The sequence below is a fragment of the Lipophrys pholis genome, assembly GCF_963383615.2.
Source record: "Lipophrys pholis genome assembly, chromosome: 5".
Lineage (NCBI taxonomy): Eukaryota > Metazoa > Chordata > Actinopteri > Blenniiformes > Blenniidae > Lipophrys > Lipophrys pholis.
In genome coordinates this window covers 14143279-14168925 of record NC_137628.1, presented here as the reverse complement: position 1 = coordinate 14168925, position 25647 = coordinate 14143279, and the positions used below count along the sequence as shown (strand labels likewise).

The 25647-nt window shown below is 41.2% G+C and overlaps 1 protein-coding gene across 8 annotated transcripts; it reads left to right on the top strand.

Annotated features, from left to right (window-relative positions):
• The first annotated feature begins 4802 nt into the window (after nucleotides 1-4802).
• Nucleotides 4803-21590, top strand: sun2 (Sad1 and UNC84 domain containing 2). Of its 8 annotated transcripts, none has more exons than XR_013935378.1 (17): nucleotides 10326-10451; nucleotides 13578-13686; nucleotides 13770-13885; nucleotides 14226-14570; nucleotides 14653-14724; nucleotides 14885-14959; nucleotides 15769-15926; nucleotides 16203-16253; nucleotides 16467-16505; nucleotides 17354-17548; nucleotides 17632-17769; nucleotides 17905-18001; nucleotides 18501-18616; nucleotides 18732-18905; nucleotides 19287-19376; nucleotides 19479-20597; nucleotides 21055-21590. XR_013935378.1 is itself a non-coding variant. In XM_080464545.1 (16 exons), the coding sequence occupies exons 2-16, from the start codon at nucleotides 13580-13582 to the stop codon at nucleotides 19596-19598; spliced, it is 1893 nt and encodes a 630-aa protein (XP_080320671.1). In that variant the 5' UTR covers nucleotides 4803-5065; nucleotides 13578-13579; the 3' UTR covers nucleotides 19599-21590. The 8 variants fall into 8 exon arrangements, 5 of the variants coding, with proteins under 5 accessions (XP_080320671.1, XP_080320674.1, XP_080320673.1 ...); XR_013935379.1 differs by lacking the exon at nucleotides 10326-10451 and adding an exon at nucleotides 11860-11915; XR_013935380.1 differs by lacking the exon at nucleotides 10326-10451 and adding an exon at nucleotides 11860-11915 and having other exon boundaries at nucleotides 19479-20619.
• Nucleotides 21591-25647: the final 4057 nt, after the last annotated feature.

The following is a 25647-nucleotide window of genomic DNA, read 5'->3' as shown; positions in this document are numbered from 1 at the left end:
CGACTTTTTGAGATTTCTTTTGGCCACCGCATGGCTGCTTCTACAAAAATGCCTTGCGTGCAGTTTACTGTAGTAAACTGCATTATCGGCTTTAGTAACAAAGAAGTTTTTTCTCCTTTAGCTCACAAACACAGTGGAGGTGTCAGTATTGGGACTTTGAAGAGACTGTGACAAAAACGGCAACTGTTCCGAACAATATAGGCACCGATTTTTATTTTGGCCAAAACAATATGAATAGTCTACCATCACATAGAAATCCCAAAATTCTGATAATATAGTGTTTCTCTCGCTACTTATTTGTTCTTTGTTTTCTAAAAATCCTTTATACGTAGCCTTTGGTTCAATGGTAGAATTCTCGCCTGTCAAGTCAAGGATAAGTCAAGTCAACTTCATTTATAGAGCCCTTTTTATAAAATCACAGCCAGAGAGTACATATGTGTCTTCAGAAGCCACTTGAAGGTGTCAAGAGACCGAGCGGTTCTAATTTGATGAGATAAGCCAATCCACAGACAGGGTGCAGCCACAGAAAAGGCTTGGTCACCTCTATTTCTGAGTCTGGATGTGAGAACTTTAAAGACCCTCTGATTATCCGACCTCAGCGATAAAATTGGAGCATGAACATGTAAAAGCTCAGAAAAATAAGAAGGTGCCAACCCAGCTAACACCTTAAATCAAGCCACACCAGCTTGGAAGAGGTGTACGGAGGAGTCTTAGGGATGGACCAAAGGCGACGGTTCCACTTTACTCTCAACATTGTATTTCGACTTCTTTCTCAAAGTGCATGATGAAGAAAAAAAATCGAACTCCTGTCATTTTTATTTTCATGACAAGCACTAATATTCTTCTGTACATCCAGACTGGTGTGAAACGAGCAAGCAACGTTTTTCATACAGCTCTTTAAAGATAGTGATAATACAAATACATAAAACGATTAAAACAGATCAAAAGATCAAACATGTATTTTATAAACTGTTGCCTATCTGACGGACAGAGGCAAGTCATGAAGTGAAAAGTCTAAATCCAATTTGAAGTTTGATTTCTTTGGATATAAGTTAGCTTGTTGAGCATCCTAATCCGATTACATTCCCCATTCCCTCATTGCACGTAAAACATTGGGTGATGATAATCTGGATTACGCAATGTGAAGTTCATGTACACAACAGTAAAAGTATTACTTCATGGCTCCTGTTGGGCCTTAATAAGGGATTATTGGTGATGACTCACAGGTTTTACTGTGTTTTTGTCTGTGTGAGAGTGGGCCAGCGTGTGTCATGTCTACAGGGTGTGGACCAACTCTCTTTTAAAAACCACTTTCTCCTCATCTCTGCCTCCTGTTCCACCCTGCCGTGCCTCATTTTACTCACCCTCCCCTCTGTCACTGTGTCAGGCCTTCCAGAAAAAAACAAAACAAAAAACAGCCTACAGTACGTTGATTTGGCTCGCTCTATTTTTGACGGCATTCCGACCGTGTGACTTCAGACTGGAGCGAGCGTGCATTTGCACCCGTGACGTCAGCTGTTTGTTTGTGGTTGTGTCTGGGGCAGCGGCTCGGTAGATAAGGCCGGGTGGGAGTCGTCTGTGCAGTGTGTGTTGTGGGTGTTTGTTTGGGGAAATGCCAGACATGAAAGAGTGCATGAAACATGTTTGAAAGTCGTAGGAACTGGCCTCGGGAGTGATGAGCTTGTCAACTTTATAGACTCCTCATTGTTGGGCGACTGATGATTGAGTGCCGTTCTATTTCTCTGTCTCTCCCGCTCTCTCACCCCCAGCCAGAGGAAACTGCTGCATAATGATAACAGACTCGGAGACAATGGGTTCAACGGGCGTAAATACATAAGCGTGCACGCGCACCGATGACACGGTGCACACACGCACACACACACACACACACACACACACACACATTGGTGTGGGTCAGGGATCCTGCATGAGCTGCTGTTAGTCTGCAGACTTTCTGAAATTATTTATCAAACATGGAACAATCCGGACATACCAGCAGCATTTCTGAGCTCTTTTTTCTTGTTCTTTTTTCTTTTTTTGACCTGTTGGAATAAAGAATGATCCCTCTCTCACCTTACCCTCCCCTGCCAGGACCTCGTCTGCCCAGTGATAAGGTCACATCGGGTTTATTTTGGGCTGCTTGCAGAGCTGCAAAGAGTACCAAACCCTCAGGGTTTCCCTTAAAAGCATTTGTGGCGTTTTGGGATCTTTGGTCCCTCAAGAGAGGTAAACATTAAAAAAAAAAAAAAACAACTGCCCTCTCTTACTGAGAGGTTTGACCTTCAGTGGTTAAAGTACCAAGAGGTGTTTGTGTAATATACAAATATACGCAGCAAAATGAGCTATTTTCATGGGCAATTTAGTGGAAACATCAGCAAGAAAGACCTACCAGTGTTCAACATACTGGTCGGTCTTTAGCCCAAAATGCTATTTAGAGCCACATCACTTGTTTTTCCTTTGTCAGGATCTAATGACATTTAGTTTTAATAATAACTGATTTGGACCAAAACTTTTAATAAAAGAAGTAGAAAATTATAGTTTTGCTGTGTTTGGCAATGTTTTGCTCACATTCATTACATTTTACTAATGAGTGCTTCTACATCCGCATTCTGTCCTCCAGCTCAAACCAAGAAAAGTTATACTTTTTTTTTAATGTTTTATTTCAAATTTGGATTTTGCACAAGCCATTCTGTTAAATATCCCCATCAAGAATCAAGCAATTGGTACACAGGGTGCATTAGATTGCATAAGAAGTGAGGTTGTTAATGGCACAGAGACAAATTCTTTTGCTGTGGAAGTTGGCGAGACCACCCATCAACTACTATTTCAACAACACATTATCAGTAGGGTAAAACTGACCTGTCTCATGATGGTCTAATCCCAGCTCACGTTCCCTATTAGTGGGTGAACAATCCAACGCTTGGTGAATTCTGATTCACAATGATAGGAAGAGCCGACATCGAAAGATCAAAAAGCGACGTCGCTATGAACGCTTGGAACGCCAGTTTTTCCTGTGGTGACTTTTCTGACACCTCCTGCTTATAGCCCAAAAAGTCAGAAGGATTGTGAGGCCCCCGCTTTCACAAACTAAAGAGTTAATGTCACTCAGTTTGGCTCTAAAAAATAATTAGTAATGTTCTTAAATGTGAAAAAAGTCCCCCCAAAAATAACAAAGAGAACGGAAAAGTGTCAAACAAGGCCAGTGCATTCTACCTTCACCTTTGACCTGTAAAATATTTTGAGCTCTTGGTTTGAAGGAGGTTTTATAGGCTTAGTGTGATTCCACTTGACAAGCTAAGAAACCACAGATTCATTCAATCTATAATAAAATCTATTGAGAACCTGTCTATTACTTTGGAGCACAAACACAATAACTTCATGATGAGCTGGATTTGGTTGACTGATTAACGGCCTTTCATACTGTATGAAACCATAACTTCTTTTTATTTGAACTCTGTATAGTAGACTAACACCACAAGTGTGTACTTGAGTACATCTTCCACAATGTGACCATACAGGTACAAATCTGGTGAGTCTAAGATACGCATGTTCGGGTGGGTGGTTTTTCATTTGTTCTTGTTTGTTTGTATGTTTATAAAAAAGTAATAAATAAACTATTATAGTTTTCTGTTTAACCTGTTTCTATACTTTAAATAGGATGCAGATAAAGCAGAACATAACATTTTACATGCAATATTTGTGTGTGTGTGTGTGTGTGTGTGTGTGTGTGTGTGTGTGTGTGTGTGTGTGTGTGTGTGTGTGTGTGTGTGTGTGTGTGTGTGTGTGTGTGTGTGTGTGTGTGTGTGTGAAAGAGAGAGAGAGAAAGAGAGAGACAGAGACAGATTGATATCTATGACTGTAGTCTTCAGCATTGTCTCAGTGCTTGATAGTTCAGGTCTTCTCAGTCATCCACGGCCTGATGGCTCCACTGTGTGTCAGCAGGCCTGAACAGCAGCCAGTGGGACAAGATCTTCCTGCAGTGTGCAAGTCTGACCACCAGGGGGCGCTTTTGTTATAGTTTCTGCCAGAGGGATACCGGAAACAGTTTCAAAGTGGACAACATCACATCCAGGACGTGTACAACATAAAATAAATATATGTTCGCATGAAACTGATGCATTTCCGGTCTTTTACTACTATTTTTTAAAGTATATTCTATTTTAAATTCAGCAAAGAAAAAATACATATGAAAATAGGAATATTAAAGAATAGTAATGTTAATGAATATGTAGAGAAAGAAAGTAGGACAATAATAAGAATAAAAAACATATCAGCATATACATACATACACACATTAATTTATATGAAACAAACGAGGTGGATTTTTTGGGATATTTCATAATAGAAATGTCCAATATAGGTCATATTCACTTACTTTTTACAAAAACATCAATAATATAATAGAGGTAATAATGCTCCTATATACTTTATACAATAATTGTATACCAATAAAAGCAAAAATAATCTAACTTTAGCGTCTGCAATGATGATGATAATAATAATAATAATAATAATAATAATAATAATAATAATAATAATAATAATAATAATAATAATAATAATAATTCTGTTGTGTGATAACAATGATAATTGATTAAACTATAGAAAAATAAAGACTAAGGATAAAAATTACAAATAACAATAACATGAGAATAAAAATACGAATGAAACTTGAAATAGAATTGAAAATTGAATAGGAATACGAATGAAAATAAAAAATATAACAATAGCGAAGTGTCTCTCTGTGTGTCTTCCGGTGTGCAGCTGCGCTGTTGTCTGTCCGTCTCCACCTCCGGCAGCTTGACTCTTCTTCCGCCGTCAGTCGCAGTATCAGTCGGAGCGTCTGTTGCGGCGTCATACCTCCGAGCTGTCAGTGTGTTCCTCCGCTCCGTCCCATCCACGTCCTCCCTTTACACTCCGTTTCTTTCTAAGTTTGTAACTTGAAGTCAGGGAGTACTTGTATGATAATGGAGTCGTGGCTTCGTAGCTGAACGGAGGATTATCGTTTCTCGCACGCGCCCTTGTTGATGTATCATCCGCTGCTGACTTCAACTGAATTGACGGGGTAAGTTCAGGACACTCAGTTTTGCACTATCAAACTTCTGCTTAACGTGTTGTTGGTAAATGTCTGACTGTCAGTGTCCCCCTCTTTCTCCCGGGGTCTCCCCCTGTTCTCCCCCGGGGTGTGTGCGCTCGGTTTCAGGATGCTCGTGTCACTGACACTGCCGTTAACGTGCCTCCAGAGTTCATGGATCTGTAATATAACTGACACTACTAAACACACGCAGCGTTGTTTTGCTGCTACAAATAAACTCGGTGTGTGTCGTAGGCGTTCAGTTTAGTCTGTGGGCGGAACCGGGACGATTTAAAAAAAAAAAAAAAAAAAAAAGAACTTAAAAGAATAACGGAAAGTTTAAGTTTTGGCTAATGTCGACTAACGAGTAAAACACTTCGTAGACTCGCCTTTTACATTTATATCATACTCAACATGTTTTTCTTCCTTTATTCATAGTCACTTATAATTATAACTTATAATATATAATTTTAACTACAACTTAATTTTGTATATAGAAAATTTATATATTATGTCACATTTAAAGTATTTTTTTTAATGTTGCTGTTCATTTATTCATTTACTTACTTGCTTACTTACTTCTTACTTTTACCTGTAATTCAGTACAGTTCAGGTATTGTAGCTTAAGTAGGAGTTTCCAGTACCCTGGGTTTAAGTGTAAGATATTAAATGAGGTCAATTTAATTTTGAATGTATTTAATTAAACCATATTTTCTCTGGTACAGCATGTAATCTGCCATTACAGATTGAGATTATGGGCTATGCGTCACGTTTTAAATGCGTACATAGCTGTAATTTCATGTTGTTGTTTTATTAGGTAAGAAATCACTGAAGCAAGCCATATATTCCAAATGCTGACATTACTGTATTTAAGTAGTATCCATAAATACTTGTATTTTTGTTCAACTGTGCACTTTTACTCATACAGAAGTTAATTTTTACTCCTGTAATCTCATTTACTAATTCTAAAATGCTGTCATTGCAAATTGCCATTGTGTCATTTGGGGGGAATTGAATTGAATTGTACTGAGTATTTCTTGAGAAGAGTATTTGTACTTGTAATCAAATACCATTCAGGCACTATAAGAGTAGTAGTTGTACTTGAGTAGAAATGTTCAGTACTCTCCACAGAACCGGAGCCTATAAATATAATCTGGCTTTACTTGCAAGCTGGCAATTTCATTCTCTCATTTATTTATTCAGATGTAATTACCATTCTTAAACTAGTGTCTCTGCGGGTCTGAACTCGAGTCTCTCAGCAGTTCTTTGTTTAAATGAGGCAGCATTGTGTATTGTTTTTGTGTCCACATGCTTACGTCATGACACCAGTCTGCTGAAAATACATATTAACATAATACAGCTATTATGGCCGGTCTTCAAGAGAGATCTGAACCAAATTATAGGACATTTAATTTATTTAAGCAGATTTACAATCTGACTCTGACCAGAAATGAGCCTTGGAAGATAAGTCGAGCCGGCCTGGTCCTGGGCAGAATCCAACATAACACACAACAAAGCCTCATCCTTCTCCTCCCCTGTAAACTCGCCGACAAGCTAACTGTTGTGAATCCAGAGAGCCCGAACAAAGCATGTGGTTCCCATCTCTGTAAACAGACCTTATTAGGTAGCTGCTCAGATAAATTACTGTTCCTTCTGTACCCAGAGTTTGGGGTTATTTGTCTGAAGCCGGAGCGTGCAAGTGACTCACCCGCTCTGTATGTCTGAGTCATATTTCACTGGCACTGTCCTGACGTTAGCCACAGCTCCTGGACTCCTTGCCAGCCACGGTTTGGGTTTTATGTGGAGTCATTTTCTGCATTCTTTACCCGCTGCTTTCCACTCACAGAGTCACCCCCCCCCCCCCCCCCCCCCTTCTCGTTTCTGGCCTCCGATTCTCTCCCGCTTGCACTCACGTTTCTCTTTCTTTTTTGACATCGTATCCCTTTGTCCCATTGCCTGCTTGCCTGTTTCATCCTTTTTGTGCTGCCCACTGCCATTCTCTACCTCTGTCCCTATCTGATCTCTCTTTCACATGCCTTTCCCCCCTTTTGTCTGAGCTCTGCCAGCCTCAGTGGTTGGGATAGTGGAAAAGTAACGGCGCTCCACCCAGCCCAGCCCTCGTCAAATACTACTCCTCTAGTTTAAAAAGGATTTGAACCTACTACGAATCCTCTCCGGTAGTTTATCTTCCACGTTGTACATTTTTACACAGTCACTGAATCATGAATATGGAATCACATAATTGTTTTTAGAGTGATTGTTTGAAAGACCGTATAACTTAAACGAAAATACAGCATGCACATGACATTTACATGTGACATATTTTCCTGAAATGCCACTGTCAGGGAAAGCTTTCGCTGCACATGCTGATCAAACTACAAAGCCTATTAGGTCAGATGTGTCCCAGACCACCTCGGGTAGGGGTTTGAGTGAAATCGCTTTGGTGCCTGTTCACACTTGTCTTCAGGCCGCTAGTGATCGGATCCCCTGAAACGTTGGTTAATGCCAGGTGAATATGTTCTTTGATAACTTACATATTTATTATTCTTTTCTAAACTCAACAACAGATATCTGTTGTACCTGAGAGCTGTTGGTCTGTATCGATAAGCCTCCAGGAAGTGGACAGAATTATGAATGGAATGAACGCAGAGCACGGACAGAAAGTGGTAACAAGTGATGTATTGTAGCTGGTTCATGACTGCAATGGGTACCTACCTCTTCCTTTCAAGTTATAGTCGTTGTGTTTTTCAATTTGCCGTTGTGTTTAGTGATTTGTTGTTGTGGTTTGCACTTCAAGGCCAGCACCCTAGTTTCCTTATAAAAACAACCGCCGCCTCCAATCCGTGGCCTTGCACACTAACTACATTGTTTTCAGTGTTTCTTCCGTTTCCATGTAAACAAACATTGTTTTCAAAATGTTGCCTTGTAAACTTGACACGAAAGGAAAAGGCAAAATCGATGCCTTTTTACTTGAAAGGTTTTCATGTAAACGAGGTCTTCAGGCCTATTCGCACGGGATTAGTATTACCTAGTGACCAATGGTAATTTGTAATAATTCTGGAGGATGTCTGTGATCATGATATCGTGCAAATCCACCATGTCTGTCATTTGTAAAGTATAAATTTCACTTTAAATTACCTGCCATATTTCGCCGAACACCGACGTCCTGTGATAACACTATTTCTGTGCGAATCTGTATCTCGGTGATTGGGGGGGATTTTCGTTGTTTTCTTTCTTTAATTGCGCAACCAAGGTGGCCGACCGGTGCACTCCCTCCGTGGAGAGCGCTGGACACCCGGCCCACACGAGCCAGAAGAATGCTGCGGGTCCCAAGCCCGGCTCAGTGTCTCCTCTGTTTGCCCCCCCGGGTAACCAGCTTGAAATATGGAGGCTGCGGTGGAAATTATTGACGGCATTTATAGGAGTAGGCCAATACACAACAGGCCTATGGACCATTTGCAGTAAAGGAAAAATGAGAAGAAGAAGAAGAAGAGGGACATTCCGGGGGATACTGAGAAGGATGACATGTGTAGCAACATGTGGCAAGACACATTTTTTACTAGGCATATCTTTCAACAGGCTAAATACAAACACCCTGATGGCCCATTATCTCGACAATGCTGCTCACTGTTCTGAAGTTGCATTGCTGCTTTGACATGTTTACTGTTGCCATGATGACTACATACCACGTGACAACAGCGGATGTTGCAGCGTGCACAGACGTGACATCATATCCAGGCTGTAATGCCAGTAAATTCGAGTAAAATACAGAGTTTGCTTATCCCCTAAGAATGCACTGCAAGAAACACAGACGTGGAGGGGTAATTCACAATTTACCATTAGTCCCTAGGTAATACTAAATCCATGCAAACAGGGCATGAAATGACCCTTTTTCTGTAAAATCCCATTGTTACAACATGTTTTGTCCAGAAACACCTTGTATATTTGTGATATTAGTTTACAGCCGTGCTGCCTGTTGGTCAATCAGCTGCACTTCTCTACTGCTGCTCCTCATGGTGGATGCTGGTTTATTCCTCGTGTAAGCAGAAATCGACTGTCATGCTGTAAACGCATCATTTTAGCTGTCTGCGCTCACTGCTTCCAGTAAACAGCCTCTTTTTGTCTTCCCACCACCCCCGAGGACCTGAATCAGGTTTTTTTCAGTTTGCAGGGGGTGGGGGTGGGGGTGGGGGTGGGGTGTTCTCATCTACTTAAGATTGGCCTGTTCCTGACTTTGCAAATGGCTCATGCATTCAGTCGTACCCAAGGACACATAATGCTAAGCTGGCGGAGGAGAATCATGCTTTCTCAGTAACCCTTCAGCAATGTCTCTCTGCAGTGATGTCCTCTGTCCGAGGAGGAGGGGGGGGTCACTCTATCAGAAGAGGAAAAGTGCTGAGCTCGGCTGCACGGGGATGCCATTTACAATAGAAGGGAGGATTTTGAGGGAGTTAAAGTACAAACTGCTCCCTTCTCCGAGCTCTTAGCTAAAGCCTCTTGACATACCGGGAGGAAAAGAACAGGTGAATGTATGACAGGGAGTCGTTTGTTTCCTTTACCGGATCTGCTGCCTCAGAGCATACAGGAAATATGAATATACATTCTTCCTTGCAGTTTGTTCGCCATATGCAACAGTATTGGCAGCACTGGTTATCAAAGAGGAGTACAGGGAGTTGGTGGAAAATGCATGGGCTCCTCCCAAGAGGAGAGGAACTACAACAAGAGCACGTTAACAGCTAATAAAGGAGATAAACTTCACCGTGGCATCACTTCAGAGCAGCTTTAGCTATATTAGACATTATGCTTGGAAGTGAAGGTTTCTCAGTGTGTGTGTGCTCTTTCTCTCTGACTTCCTGTCGAGTTGGTACAAAAAAAACCACAGCTTCCTTTTCTGTCGTCTTCTGCCTCTCCTTTCAGCAGCAGCACAAGTAAGTAACGCCGGGCTCTTGTCATGTCCCCAGCTAATAATATCAGGATTTGCCTGTAAGAGAAGAAGACTCTTCACACGAGGGAGGTTTAAATACGAGACCACAGAAAGGTGGATGGATTTTCTGACTGGAGGAAGTCAAGTAACTTACAAGTGGCTGACACAAAGCTGAAGTCGATGAGGTTGAAAGCCATTTATAACTCTTAGGTTACTGTCTGTTACATTTCACTTGAATTGCCAGACTGTCTACTTAACTGGAGGTATGCAGAGGTGAGTCAGAAACGTGTGTTAGTGCGTGTGCGTGTGCGTGTTCACTGATGCCACAGTGTAATGACATAGACTGTCTGGGTGTGGTGCAAAGAGGAGCCTTCAGGGTGTGTTCAAGCTTGGCCAGTTCAGTTTGAGCACAGTTTGAGCACAGTGTGACCACGGCCGCTCGGATCCTGACAGGTGAGCCCTGAGGATTGTAATCTGAGCGGAGAAATGAAGTCCGAACGGATCGTACGCTGGACGTGATGGGTATGGGAGTGTCATTGCACCAGTGGTGGCCCTGTTTTGACTTTGACTACATTTTCTAAGCTGTCGTGACTTTTGTCAGGTTGTGAAAGTGTGTGCCGTGTTAAGGAGTGTTCACTTGTCCAAGATGTGCTCGTCTACTGCTAGTCAGCTAGGATGAGTTGGATAGAACAAGTTGATGTGACTGACGGTAACAGAACCGACATAAATCACACAACTACAATACAACCCAAGTATTTTCTGTGGAAGAAAAGAAAATTCTCCTCAGTGCACAATTTCAAAACATGTTTTCACCATCTGTGTCTCTACCAAGCTTCTTATGAACAACATTCTGTGGAAAATATTTCTTACCTGCTCAGATTAGGCCATAATCTGGACATTTTTCTCTAATCCACTTCTGGCAAACCTAAGGCCCGTTGGCCAAAACTGGCGCACAAGAGGTTCCAATCTGATCGCCAAGCCACCGACTGTTAAACTGTTAAAGATTTCAAAGAAATCATTGATTTTCTATTAAACGACTTTCATAATAGCGGTGGACACAACACAACACTGAAACTCTGAGATCATTGCAAGCAAACTGTATTTAGCCTCAAATGTTGTCAGGCTGAGCTTGTAAGAGCATGTATAATGCAACTCTTTTTTTGACATTTCAAGGGATTTTGTACCAGAAAATATTAAAATGGCTTCATGTTGTAGTCACTCTCTAAAACAAGAATATCAACATTTCCCTCACGTATACTCTGCGCCGGGACAAAAGTACAACTTTTTTGTTTACATTTCAAGGTTATTATTGCACTATTTTACCAGTCCAGCCCACTCAAGATGAAATTGGGCCTTATGTGGCCCCTGAACTAAAATGCGTTTGACTCCCCTGATCTCATGCTTCTCCTTTTTCAAGTGCAGCAAAGTCAAAAGAGAAGCATGAGATGTGTGTAAATGATTCTGAGTTTAGACTTTGAACTTGAAGTGAAGCTTCTGAGCCGGGGGTTTATGCTAACTTAGTGTGCTGAGAGAACACATCGACTCGGCTTTAGATTCCTTGTTACACAATCTTTGGGATGGTGCCTGAAAGCTCACCTTGTGAATAGTTTGATAGACTTTTCTTTTCAATGTTTAAACCTTGTTTCATACTGTGCACTCTTAAGTGTCGACGCATTTGTAAGCATACTGTCAGTGTATTTTTATAATGCTGTGTGTTTGGATGCCGTGTTTTTTTTTTTTTTTTCATGTATGCTTGTTTAATCTCAGCGAGCGTTTGAGCTGCAAGACAGATTAGTTGGATTACTGGCCACCAAGATTAACGCTAAGAGCAGCTGTCAGGCTCTTATTCGTTAGTGCTGCCACTGCATCAAGTGTAACAGGCCCAGTGACACTGCTGCTCTGTATGTCACTGTACTGGTAAGCCTCTGTAATTATTACTACTTCATGCACTGCTCATTACGGCTTTGTTCACAGCTGATATGCTAATGTTAACGCTATTATTACGGCATTATTACTCGCGCTTCTACTGTTCCCGTTGTAAATGTCCGGCTTGTTGTGTTGTTTTTGTAACAATCCTACCAAATAGTACAAACGATTGCAGTGGTTTTTTTAATGTATTGAATTTACTTTTGGTGAAAATGAGAAATGTTGATTAAATTAACGCATATTTCAAAAGTGTTAGAAGTGTGATGGTGATACGTTGAAAATCGGCCAAAAAAACGTTTGCAACAGTTGCAGAACATTTAGACTCTGTTTGCACGACGTTTTCTGAAAACAGAAAACTTTTCTTGTGTTTTGGATGTCCAGCTAATCAGCGTTACTCGGAGCAACTGAAAATGTAACTTTTGGAAAACACTCCCAATGTGGAACTTTTCAAAAACCCTCGGATTCCGTCTCCATGTAGACAGCAGACACGCTGCGTATTACGTACCACAACCTTTGTCAAATAGCAGCGGGACAACGACAACAATGGCGGCCCCCAGAGTATTTTGACTCCCAGTCCTGAATTTCCTGAGACTTGGTAGTTTTAAGGGTTGACAGTCACTCGTCATAACAATCCAACGTGAATGGGGGGTCGTCATTCTGGTTTATGCTCTCTGAGAGGGTGGACTGTATTCCCACACTTTGAGAATCTCTCAACTACTGTGATGGTCATGTTTATTACGCCTCATACTCCGACAGCTCCCGCTAACATGTAGCAGTCTGACTCTGCTGGTGACAGTGTGACTGTGGCAAAAATGGTATTGTGCTGTTTCATTATTGTTTGGAAAGCTCCATTGCTGGATTTGTTTTTATCAGAAAGTTTAAATAATATGCAATTATACCTGATGTCTTAGTGTTAATATCACTGCAGCATGTAACAATATAAGAAATAGGATTTGTTTACTTAGAATTCAAATTCAAACTATATCATATTATCACTGCTAACTGGGATAGTTTCTAGATTATTCCTGGCAGGAAATATTTGCACAGTTAAAAGCATTTCAAAGTAATTTTAGTTAAGGATCACATAGAGCCTAATGAGATCTCAAAACAAAAAAAAAGAAATAAAAGAATAAACTAAAGTCTTCCTTTAATTATGTATCTGTTCCTGAAAAATGGGCAAATATGAATTTTGAATGATAAATCAGTGGCTATTAAATGATATAAAGTTTCTTTGTCATTGAAACACTTGGGGGCCGTCGTCCCTCGAGCCAAAATGTGAACTCTGCTGGGTAATCTTTGGCCCGCATTCCACATGTATGACTACTTTAGTGAACCGTTATGTCCTCATCACACATTCTTTTGATTTGTTCAACTTTATTTGCTCAGTCTGGCATGAATTCTTTCTTTTAAGCAACATTTTCCAAATCCATGTTCCATGATTGAAGCTTTGGTAATTTTGAGAAAAAATATAAAAAAAAAAAAAAAAAGCTGACAAAACAAGAAGTATGATGATCTGATAGCATTTCTTCTTGCTTTTACATTCTCACTATGAAGAGGATGAAAGGGTAGAAAATTGGAGGGGAGAATATATCTTATTGCCTTCTGCTCGTCGTTATCATGTCTCAATCTGTGTTTTTCTTCTTGTCCCCTCAGTCATGTCTCGGAGGAGCTCTCGCCTCGTGTCCGGTGGCTACTACAATTCAGACGAGGAGTCTGACTCCAGCACTGTGACAAACATTTCCTACCGCGAAATCCCGGTGAAGTAAGTCAACCAGCACTAATCTGAGGGATTGCGATTGCAATCTTGTTTTATTAACAATCACTAATTCTTCTTTTCCTCTTCAGGGTTTTTAAAAAGAAGGCAGGGCCTCGCAAGTCCGGCTCCCGTACGTCCAGCAGAGCGAACAGCAACGCGAGTTCAGCCAGCCCGGAGTCACCGGTCGCCACGGACCAGTATGAAGGTAACAACTATCCACTGCAGGACTTTGTAGTAGTGATGCACCGATGCCACGTTCCCAAAGGATAAGTACGAGTACGAGTACTAACCTTTAGCTACTTCCCTCATTTACACTCCATACGCCGACGATATGCAAAGGCTATGCTTTCCATTGAACCACCTCCTCACTGATGCCATCATGTAGTATTCTGGGATCTTTTCCGAGTACCAGTACTCCGTGCAGTATCGTACCCGATACTGATATTGGTATCTCTGCATCCCTACTTAGTAACTGTATAAAGACACACGACTGCCTGTTGTGAACATTTGCTGAGAACCAACCTCGTCTCCTCTCTGCTCCGCAGTGTTGACTCCGTCCCCATCGAGCAGTCAGACGCAGGTCACAATGAGGACGGTGGCCTTCGCGGCCTCCACGCCCACCCCTCGGCCAGCCCTGACGCCCACCCGCTGCCCCTCCACCGCTCCAGAGAGGAGCTCCTACACCGTCCACTGCAGCTCCAGCAGGTCAGGGCTGCACGTCAGGCCGAACCACAAGGAGCTGAGTCAGAGTGGCGTGGACAGCTCGGGGTACTCCTCCTCCGAGGGAGGCCGGAAGCCGTCAGCTGCAACCAACAAGCTCAGCTCCACCGGCGAGGGCGCCTGTGTCGGATACAGGAGGAGGATCAGCAGTGCCTTAGACAGTTGGATTGGTGAGGAGGCGACTGGAGTTTGGGTGTTCAGCTGTGTATTTACACAACTAAATCAATCTCTGTTTTCCTGTGTTGTGTTTAGAGTCAGCCTCATCGGCAGCCTCATCGACAGCCGCTGCCGCACATTCAAAAATACTTCATCTGACAGCGTTAGGTAATTTGTACATGCAAACACTTCTCCCAAACAAATGTCCAGCATTTTATTCTTCAACATGTGCCTGTACGTTATTTAGAGATTAATGCTTTCACAATCGATAAACACTCGGCTCTGGTTGGTCCAAATCCTCACAAGTCAACTGCTCTCTTCCTCCCAGCGGGAGCCCCTTCCTTCAGAAGGCACATGAAGACGGCTGGTGTCCTGGTTCTGCTCCTCCTCATCTTACTTCTATGTGAGTATAAACGTTTAGCTTCACTTTGCACATCCACACTCCACACCATGATTCACCGTACTTGGTCTGAGTCATCTCGGTGTGCTTCTACTTGCTTTCTGAAAGCTTTTAGTAGGCAGCTTCTTTCCTGAAGACTAAGGTGCTCTGGGTTTCCCCCTCCAGGAAGTGAAGAGATAGTAGTGTGCCACACAGATGGCATTTGATTTGCATAGCAGCCGACCTCGGCTGTCTCTGCTTGTGTGGTTAGCTCGCACTCGCACGCATCTGCATGTTACTGTAAATTACCGCCTGAATCTTCTCACTCTGTAATGCTTCAAAAGAGTTTCAATGAAAAATAAAATGTAATTTAGCTCTTGTGTTTCCTCAGGTAGGATGGTTAAGTGATGTGTATATCTGTTAAGAAACTATAGGGAGAGGCTGTGTTTTGTATTGAAGAACATAAAGAGGGTAAACTAGTTTTCTTTTAGGGAAACGTGCAGAGAATCTAATGAGAATTGAAATATAAACTCTTAGAGAAGAACTATCGTGTAAAAGCAGGGCGATAGAAGCAGAGGTTGAAGACTGAATATTACCACTGACTGTTCGCTTCAAACTAAAAGTCAAGCGAACAATACTCCTTGTGTAACTTCTGTAACTGTGACCTTGATAGTAATGTCATCATAATGTGCAGCAGCACATTGCTTTATAAAGCATTGTTCTCAACATCAATCATTACATTTTGTTCATGTCCGAGTGTTTTTTGAGTCACGTAATCCACATTTGAGTGTATTTTGAAATGATCCTGACCCCCATGGGTTTGTTTCCATCAGGTGTATGGTTGCTCCTTCCCTTCTCCACCTCTTTCTTCTCCCGTTTGACTTCCACAAAGACTGTGTCACAGACAAAACCTCCGAGCCAGCCCGTCATCCCCGCCACTCCTCCTCTTCCTCCTCCTCAACCCAACATCGTGTATTCCTCACCTGTGGTGGTACGGACACACTTCAGATCATCTGCATCTCACTGTTTGAATTGAGGTGGAGGCGATAGACTCCTGCCCCCGGACTGCACTGTGTTTGAGTTTCACTTTCTACTCTTCAGTGATACTTAAACACTATCTTAACTCTCACTCCTGAGGGAAATAATTCATTATGCACCAGATTGTTGATTTCTTTTTTTTTCTTTCTTTTTTACAACAAATATCCCTTGAAAATGTGTTTTGTTCTTTTTACTTTATTAGTATTTTAATGTCATTATTTCAATCCAGGATCCTGCCATTGTATCTGCTGCTGTCGAAGCGAAGATGGAACGTCTGCTGGTAAGAACAAGTCTGACTGTACTGTGCATCCCAAAATAACAACAGGAACGGTAATCATGAAAGCCTTCCTAAAACCATCAAGCAAGGCTCGTTTCCTCTAAGACAAGATGGAAATATTCTGGAATGACATGTACCATTAGGACTGGGTTCACTGTTTTCATGTGTGGAGTAAAGATGGCGAATGAGTGTGATGTAGATGTGCGTTTCTTTCAGGTGCAGCTGCAGCTGAAGCAGGAGCATCTCCTCTCTCAGGTGAAAGGATCTTAACCTTATAAAATACTAGGACAGTCAAAGTAGCTGGAAACCTTGAGGTACAACTATGGAACCTCAACCACAAAAATATATACAACCCATTTTCACTTGCTGTAAATCAGGGGTTTCTGGACATTTCACTATATTGTGCACCAGATTGTTTCATTAAAAATTGGATTCATGTTGAGATTGTAGTTATTTTCTGTAATAATATAGATATTTTCATGACATTTACTCTGCTCCACGCCAAAGAAAAACTTTAAAGTTTGAATTTAAAGATTATTATGGCACTTTTTTACCAGTCCGGCTCATCCAAGATGAAATTGGACTGCGCACACAACAACGCCACAAACCAAATAAATCACCAAATACTGAAATCTATAATTTTTTTTCCATCCATTTGCATTTTTGGGATGCAAGCAATATACATCTTTATTCCACGTACACAAACTAAACCAAATATAAGAAACTACAGACACAGAGTATGATAAAATGAGATCCATTATTGAATTTCAAAGCATCAAAATAATATCCATGAAACAAATCTTTCTTCCTATTTCGTTCCCTCAGATTGAAGTCTGTGTCACTCTTCAAGTGATCTAAGGTTTTGATGTGGTTTGGAGGGACAGGAACATTTGTAGTGTTAGTAGCTTTGTTTAAACTTGGCTCTGCTGTAGTGACACCTGGTGGTGATGATGAGTAACTGCAGAAATCAGCTCTGTTTATCTATGAAGTTTGGTCGGAAGATGTTTTTTTAAGAAATAGCTTTCACATAATGAAGCCTAGCACTTTCCAGTACTTTCTCTTTCATTCTGCTCCTTAACGCACGGTTTGCTTTTGGCTCCCAGATTAAAAAGACGCTGCAGCTGGACCTGCAGGACATGAAAGCCAAGCTGGAAGCAGGAAATTCGGGCAGCTGGGTGCAGCTGGAGCGGGAGGTGGCAGTGCTGAGCCAGCAGATCGCAGGCTACCAGACGGACAGCCAATCGGCCGCTTCCAGCCTCAACCTCAGGATCCAGACGCTGGAGGTCCAGAACGCCCAGGTAACAGAGCTGATGGAGATTTACCGAGTGACACGCTCAACATGTTTACTCACTTTTGATCCTCAACTTTCCTTCTGAATCAGCTTTTTCAGGACTTGTCGTCCATCCAGCTGATGCCCCCTCCCGCCCCCTGTCCTGAGCCCAGCGCTGCCCCCGTCCTCAATCATCTCACCCCGGAGCTCCAGCAGGCCATGGAGAAGTGGTTCACTGACCGTGTCAAGGTAACCGCAGACATCTGCATCAGCAGATGTAACACATTACAGCATAACACGATCATTCCTCATATCACGTCACATCCGCCTGTGAATCTGGGTAGAATGTTGACAGTTTGCTTTCTTTTTCTGAACGTGAATCAGGAGCAGGACGCCATCAGGCTCGCTGACAAAGGAAGCTGCACAGACTGTGGACGTCCTATGGCCGACAAAATGCCAGATTTTGCTCTGGAGACTCAAGGTTTGTAACACTGGCTGATAACTGTTGTTGGAATTTATTCGAATGAGAAAACATTTGCATGTTTGATGTGCATTTGTCTTTCTACTATTTGTACATCACAGTGCATTTTAACACAGCTTTTCCTTACGAAGCTCATTATCATCTCATCCATTTTGGTTTGAAAATAACCAAGTAATTCAAGGACGACATAGTGAATTTAGCAGCCAAAGGTCAAACCTACTGAGAGCTCATGTTTCCTGTTGATCATGAGAATCCAGAGCCTCTTTGGGGAATGACTGGATTCTGGCAGCCAGAGCTCAAAGTGACACGGATGATTGGTGAAGGCGTACAGTCACAGATGAGAGTTGTAGTAATAGTTTCAGACTGTGTGTGTGTGTGTGTGTGTGTGTGTGTGTGTGTGTGTGTGTGTGTGTGTGTGTGTGTGTGTGTGTGTGTGTGTGTGTGTGTGTGTGTGTGTGTGTGTGTGTGTGTGTGTGTGTGTGTGTGTGTGTGTGTGCAGGTGCCAGTGTGGTCAGCACTCGGTGTTCGGAGACGTACCGGATCCGTTCGGCGTGTGTGACCCTGTTTGGTTTCCCTCTCTGGTATCCGTCTGAAAGCCCGCGGACTGTCCTTCAGGTACAAACATAACTACATTCTCTCTTTCTGTTTTTACGCTTTTTTTTCTGATTTTGTCCTTCCTGTGCTGTACTTATTTGATCGGTGTTTCCTCGCTGTATGTGTCTCTCTCCAGGGTTACCCGGTGCTGCTTCCTGGGAAGTGTTGGGCGTTCCACGGCGTGCAAGGCACCCTGGTCATCTCGCTGTCTCACCCTGTGATGATCACTCATGTGACGCTGGACCACCTGCCGCGCTACAACTCCCCCACGGGCCGTATCGACTCGGCACCCAAAGACTTTGAAGTCTACGTGAGTCCTGCTCGACACGGCGCCAGGACCTTTATTAAAGCGCCATGAAATCTTTCAAGGTTTTTATGCTTTGAAATGCGGTTTAATATGAATATATCTTTGGATAAAGTACATTTATAAAATCCACGGTATTTCAGACATCATGTAAAATATTCTCCTTATATTCATTCATAATTTAAAAGCGAGCATCGTCAAGACGGATACACAACACACAGATATTTGTGGATGTAAGCGAAAGTGTCAAGTTCTCGCAGTTGCTCTTCAATAAAGTCAAAACTTTGCCACGTAAGCAGGAAATGTTTCTGAAACAACAACGATGCATTTTATTTGGAAACGTTTTGTAAACGAGTCTTGACATCAGATGTTCTTGGTCATTTCCAGGGGATGAAAAATGACACGGAAGAGGGAACGCTGCTGGGGGGGTTCACTTATGATGAGTATGGGGAGTCGACGCAGACCTTTAAGCTGCCGGTAAGTTTGAACTGGCTGACGGATCGCACACACACACACACACACACACACACACACACACTGAGTTTGACCGTGATCATGTTCTCTCTTCTTCCCTAACAGAACCCGAGTGACGTCCTCTATCGGTACGTGGAGCTGCGAGTCCTCACTAACTGGGGTCACGTGGAATACACGTGTCTCTACCGCTTCCGTGTGCACGGGAAGATGGCCACCACGTCATGAGGGCGGCGCCGTGGCTCCTTCCACATATCAGGATGTACATGAGCAAAGTTCTTCAGAGACTCAACGACGACCTGAGAGGTCTGCAGTGTGTTCAGGGCCAGACGCCACTGTGGACGCACGTCACTCCCCTGTGTGTGTGTGTGTGTGTGTGTGTGTGTGTGTGTGTGTGTGTGTGTGTGTGTGTGTGTGTGTGTGTGTGTGTGTGTGTGTGTGTGTGTGTGTGTGTGTGTGTGTGTGTGTGTGTGTGTGCGCGCTCATGTGCAAGTTTCGCTGTTTTTTTTTTTTTTTGCGACGCTTAATATTAAATTAAATTGACAAACATTATAGAAGCTTTTTTTTGTGCAGTGCACAAGCTTTGATTAATTGCAGTGAAAGATGTAAAGTATTATTTTCTAAAAACAAAAAATGTACTTATTTGGGAGTGTAGAGTTCTGGAAACTTTATGCTTTTAATCATATTTTTGCATTGTTTTGTTTTGTTTAGTTTCTTTTAAAATGCTTGTGGTATAAGAACAAAGACGCATTAAAGGAGCAAAGATAAAGAACTTTGTGGAAAGCTCTTGGATTATTAGGTAATACAATCATAATGGCTTTCACTTTAAATATACAATACTTTTAAGAAATTCTCACTCTTGTTGCCAAAATGCCACCGAGGAAACTCCAGGTTTGACACCATTCAGGTGTATTTATCTCATTCCACAGTGACTTATGAACAGAACATTACGATCACTTCATATAAAGAATCTCCAACACTCTGTCCGTTTTTTGGACAGTAAATGAATTATTGTTACAAATCATGTTTGGGATGCAGATTTAAGTCATCTTTAAAAGTGGAATATTAAATTCTTCTGTTACAGTGTCTCTCCCAGGGGGTTATTACTTAATGTAGTACCGACAGGACGTACCACCCTGTGAGCAGAAGGTACTCATGAGTGTTTTATCGCAGTATTTTTTTTAAGATGCAGCTTTGTAACAATTATTCAGTTTCCTGCTTTAACAAGTGTAGATGCATCAAAGCAGGGGTGTCAAATGTGTCCAATCTGCCCGCAAGATGAAATGAAATCTGTAAGTGGTGAGTCGGTTCAGGTAATCAAGATTAAGATTACTACACAGAAGGAGAAATGTTGGCATTAAAGATTATTTCCACTTATTCTGATGAGAATATGAAGTAGCCAACTATATTTTCAACTTCCAGCTACATGCGGCCAAATGTTTTATGCCTTTGAAAATGTTTAATAATTTTATAATAATCCACTGTGATCTTTAAATTGTAAATCACATCGTAAACTGAGGCAGAATATTGTTGAAATTACAGTTCTTTTTCTAAAATCTTCATGTGTGGTCATGTGTTTTTAAAAGGAGAGTTCAATAATTATGATTTATATAATAATTATCAGTCTGGCCCATAACATCCACTGTATGCAAAATGAAACTAGTTTGACACCCCTGCATTAAAGTTAATTATATTCCTGCTACTTGAATACTTGAAAAGCGTGCTTCTCCAAGCTCTTAAAAAAAAACAAAAAAAAAACAAAAAAACAGCACGACGAACCAATGATGTCTTTGTTTCTACTTCCTTGTACATAACTCTTTGATTTTGTATGAACTCTTCAACCAGGAAAAATAATGGTGGTATTTATTTTTAAACAGAGAATATGCATTTTCAGACTTCATGTGGTGTTTTTGTAAAATGGGCTTGAAGGTGATTTCAGTCGTCACATGCTGCACAAGTGGAAAAAACAGAAGATAATCCTTTCAAACATGGATTCTGTTCAATGCAACAACAGAACTGCTTCATTGTGTGTAAAGCAAAGATCAGGGGAGGAAAGATGTCCACCAAAAAATCTTCATTATTTTATTGTTTTTGAGGAGTTCAGATTTGATTACGACTCAGGATCAGGAAGTTTTCGTGTCATGTATTTCTTCTGGGAGCAGATCTTTGCTGAGGTTTTTTAAAATGATTGATTCAATGAAATTCAAATAAACTGCTGGGAAAAAAACTGACAAATGTTTATTTGATGGGACATGTTGATTAGTGTGGAATACACAATGTTAGTACATATGTCTTTAAGCCTCTGCAATATAGAACTGCTTTATTTATTGCAGACATACAGTACTTTGAAATTATACACATTAATTGAGCAAAAACATTTTTCTTTGTATTTATGTATTTTCAAACCGGAGCATCACATTGGTGAATTGGTGTGTGTGTGTGTGTGTGTGTGTGTGTGTGTCTAGGATTTCTCACACAGTACCTAAACTGGTGCACAGACAACTCATCAACAGAACTGCAACCCTGCAATCAACTAAACTACAGGGATTTTCCGGAGTTGTCAAATAATCAACCATTTTTATTTAACATTGCTAAAACAAAAAGACTAATTTATAGAGAAGTAAGATAAAATACAAGATTGAAATAGTTTGTGACACCTGGCTTCAACACAGTAGCTCATCCCTACTGTCCATAACTGCCCCTTAAAAAGCTTAAATTTTGGATGATACAAAAAAAACAACAGAACAGCCTTCATGTTCACTTCTCTTCACGCTTCAGCCACTAACACACTAACACAGCAACATAAAGCAGACGGCCTCATCGGACTGATTCCTCTATGTCATTGTTGCAGGAAATGGGATGGTTCCAGCACATTGTCACTGTTTTTAACCACTGTCCACCCTCCCTGGAGGACCCCCGTCTCGACCCAAGTCCACCGTGGCTTTGAATAAACAAAGCAAAAGCCCTGACCCTGAACCCCACAAGGCCAATCCCCCCTGGCTCCAGCTACCAGTGTCACCAGGTTTCCTGCCAGCCTATGAGGTGCTCCCTTCTCCTCACCCCTTCAAAACTTTCACACCTCTCCCTGGTCACATCAGACGCATGTAAATGAGATCTTCCAGAAGAAAAACAGGCAGATTTTGCTTTCAGCTGAAGGTCAGATGAAGCTGAACTTCCCTGTATTAAAATGCCGATCTTTCAATGTTATACAATGACACCAACTAAATGATAAAGATAAATCACTTTGTAAAATTGATATTTCGTATGACACCAACAATAATACACAATCGTTCACAAGTGATCTAAGTCGGTTTTAACTAGCTGCAGACCTCTACTTAAGTCCTGAACTCTCGAAATAAATCGTATAATAATCACTCAAGCATTTCATGCAATGTAACTGCAAAACAAAAGTTTTAATTCTGAAAAAACTGCTTCTGTCTAAGTGTTTTGTTCAGTGCTGAGTTTGCCCGGTCCAATTAGGCGGAGGCATTGACTTTACGCGTCAACAAGCCGCATGCGCAGAGTGGCTGACCGTAAGACTGAACATGCGCAGATCTTTACTCGAAATTTCGGCGCTGCGGACTGTGGCTGCCGGGAAGTTTCACGAAGTGGATCAAAAATCTTTTCGTAAGTTCATATTTACTCAATAACAATATTTCTCTGTCAACTACTCAAAGCTGTATATCTAAATTTAACTTGACTAGTTATTTTTTAATGTTAACTATTTGCGAGAAGTTGAATCTTGCCGTATTTCATTTGTAATTAACGAGTTAACTAGTCGGTTAATGGCCGCACTTTGTTTTCATTCCGCTTTTCTTTTAAACTTCATCATTAGTTAAAGTTTTACGTACTCTTTCGGTAAAAGGTGATAATGTTGTATTTTCTGGGTCGAGCAGGTTGTACAGTGTTAATTAGTGGCTTGTTAATGACGTTTTATGCTCTCCTTGTGGTGGCGCTCGACAAAATTAACCTTACTTCTTCTAATAACGTGGACTCTGTTGCTGCTCTGGTAAAATGTCTGCATGTTTCCACTCCGGGAGGTTTTCGGGCTCATATATTTGCAGTAGGAACCGTAAACTTTGCTCATTAACATTATAAAGTGCAGTCAGAGTTTGACTCTGATGCCTGCAGTACCGCTCCTTACCACTGGAGGCGCGTCTTCATCTGTGCTCATCCTGCGACCTCCAATCGTCTTTTTTCTTCCCTACAAATTTCCTCCAGCATGTCGCATTTAATCCAAACACTCTCCGAGCTGCTCTGCTGGACTTTAATCCACATTATTCCATGTTAGATGAAGATATAAGCATTATTTTCAGATGTGTGTTTCTATTGGTGCAGAACGCGTCACGTGTTCACGGAGGCGGACTTTATTTTAAATTAAACCCTCGTTAAAGTCTTCAAACTCACCGGATCAACAGCAGCTCGGACTTTATAGTTTTTTCCCTCATATTTCTCTTGTTTTCTTGAAGAATGGCGCGTTGATGTCAGACCGGGATTCATGTTGACGTTGCGGAGGATGAGTCCCTCTGCTCAGTGCGGCGGTCGGTATCGCTTCTCGGCCTTTTGGCTAAGATCAAGTGTAGTATCTGTTCTTATCAGTTTAATATCTGATACGTCCCCTACCCGGGGACCATATATTAAATTGATTTTTGGAACAGGGAGATGGAATAGGGGCTTGCTCCGTCCACTCCACGCATCGACCTGGTATTGCAGTACCTCCAGGAACGGTGCACCCCCCTCTGCTGTACAAAGAAAATATATATCTAATCTCATGCTACTATATTGTGTTATAGATTTGGTTTAAAGTCATTTGTTGTTAATTTAAGTACTTCTATCTATGCAGTAAGAAACATATATGGATACAGGTACAAAGTTCTGTAATATCAAATTACATTTGACAACTGCCCTGATATTGTTGTTATAGGAACAGTTCTCCTGCTCTGCTGTCCAAAAAAAATGAATGATCATTGACATTGTAGTAAGTAATCTTCAACGTCATCATAAATGTACTAAAGTATATCTCTAGTTGTCCTAAGATAAACAAAACACTTTATAGTTTTTCCAACTAAAATAAAGTATTCTGTGGCTTTTATTACTCAAGAAAGCTACTTAATCAAAGCCTGTATTTGTTCACATTTACTCAAACTGCTGGTCATGTTTCTATATGTTCTATGTTGCTTTGTGTGTCATATCAGATACGATGGAAACAGAAAAAACCGACAGAGTAAATAACGTCTCATTGATGGAGAGTTTCCTCATTTCATAACGTCCACCTTTAAATTAGGATCCAGATTGTTGCTGCTCGACTGGAACATCAACTAATTTAATTTAAACTAGTAGTCAGGTTTATATAATTATTCAGTGTTATATCAGATCGAAAGGTAAATGAAGACAGAGAAGTTCCTCATTTGACATGTTTAGGCTTTATGCTTCATCTTTACAGGAATCTTGAAGAAATCTTCATTTATAATGTTGATCCTTTTTTTTTTACCTCAGAGGAAGGCCATGAGACTCATAAATCAAGCTGATTATTATACTCCAACAAATCTTCTGTTTGCCACAGCAAAGATGCTAAAAAAAACACGATATTGTCGACCTTAATACACTAGCATATTATTGTGTCAAATACTTAATAATCCCTCCAAATGTGAAATCCTTCAAATCAATAATGCTAAAAGCATTAGTCGTGGGCAATAATGAAACATATATGTCATGTTTTTTTTGTGTCAAATATACTTAATAATCCTTCCAAAAGTGTCAAATATACTTTAAAATACAATCCTTTGAATCAATAATGCTGAAAAAATGTGTCGAAGACGAGATGTCCGGAACCACATGGACGAGTTGTCCAGGGTTGCAGTTTTGTGGACGAGTTTTCTGTGGATGAGTTTTCTGTGGACAAGTTGTCCATGCACCACTCCCCCTGGCTCCAGCTCACCTGTGTCACCAGGGTTCCTGCCAGCCAATCAGGTGCTCCCTTCTCCTCACACCTTCAAACCTTCACACCTCTCCCTGGTCACTGCATACTGATGTAAATGAGATCTTCCACAGGAAAAACAGGCAGATTTTGCTTTCAGCTGAAGGTCAGATGAAGCTGAACTTCCCTTTAGTAAAAAGTCGATGAGGGGCGGATGTTATACATTGAAACATGAGACAAACTGACAGTTTAAACAAAGATAAATCACAGAAAATGTATATCTTGTATATAAATCGTATAATAATCACTCAAGCATGTCATACAATGTAACTGCAAAACAAAAGTTTTAATCCGGAAAAA

Bases quoted from the DNA above. Each gene is read 5' to 3' on its own strand.
- sun2 (XM_080464544.1), top strand. The intron at 14,571-14,652 runs GTGAGGAGGCGA...TGTTGTGTTTAG, and splicing joins TGCCTTAGACAGTTGGATTG to AGTCAGCCTCATCGGCAGCC. The intron at 18,617-18,731 runs GTACAAACATAA...GTCTCTCTCCAG, and splicing joins GCCCGCGGACTGTCCTTCAG to GGTTACCCGGTGCTGCTTCC.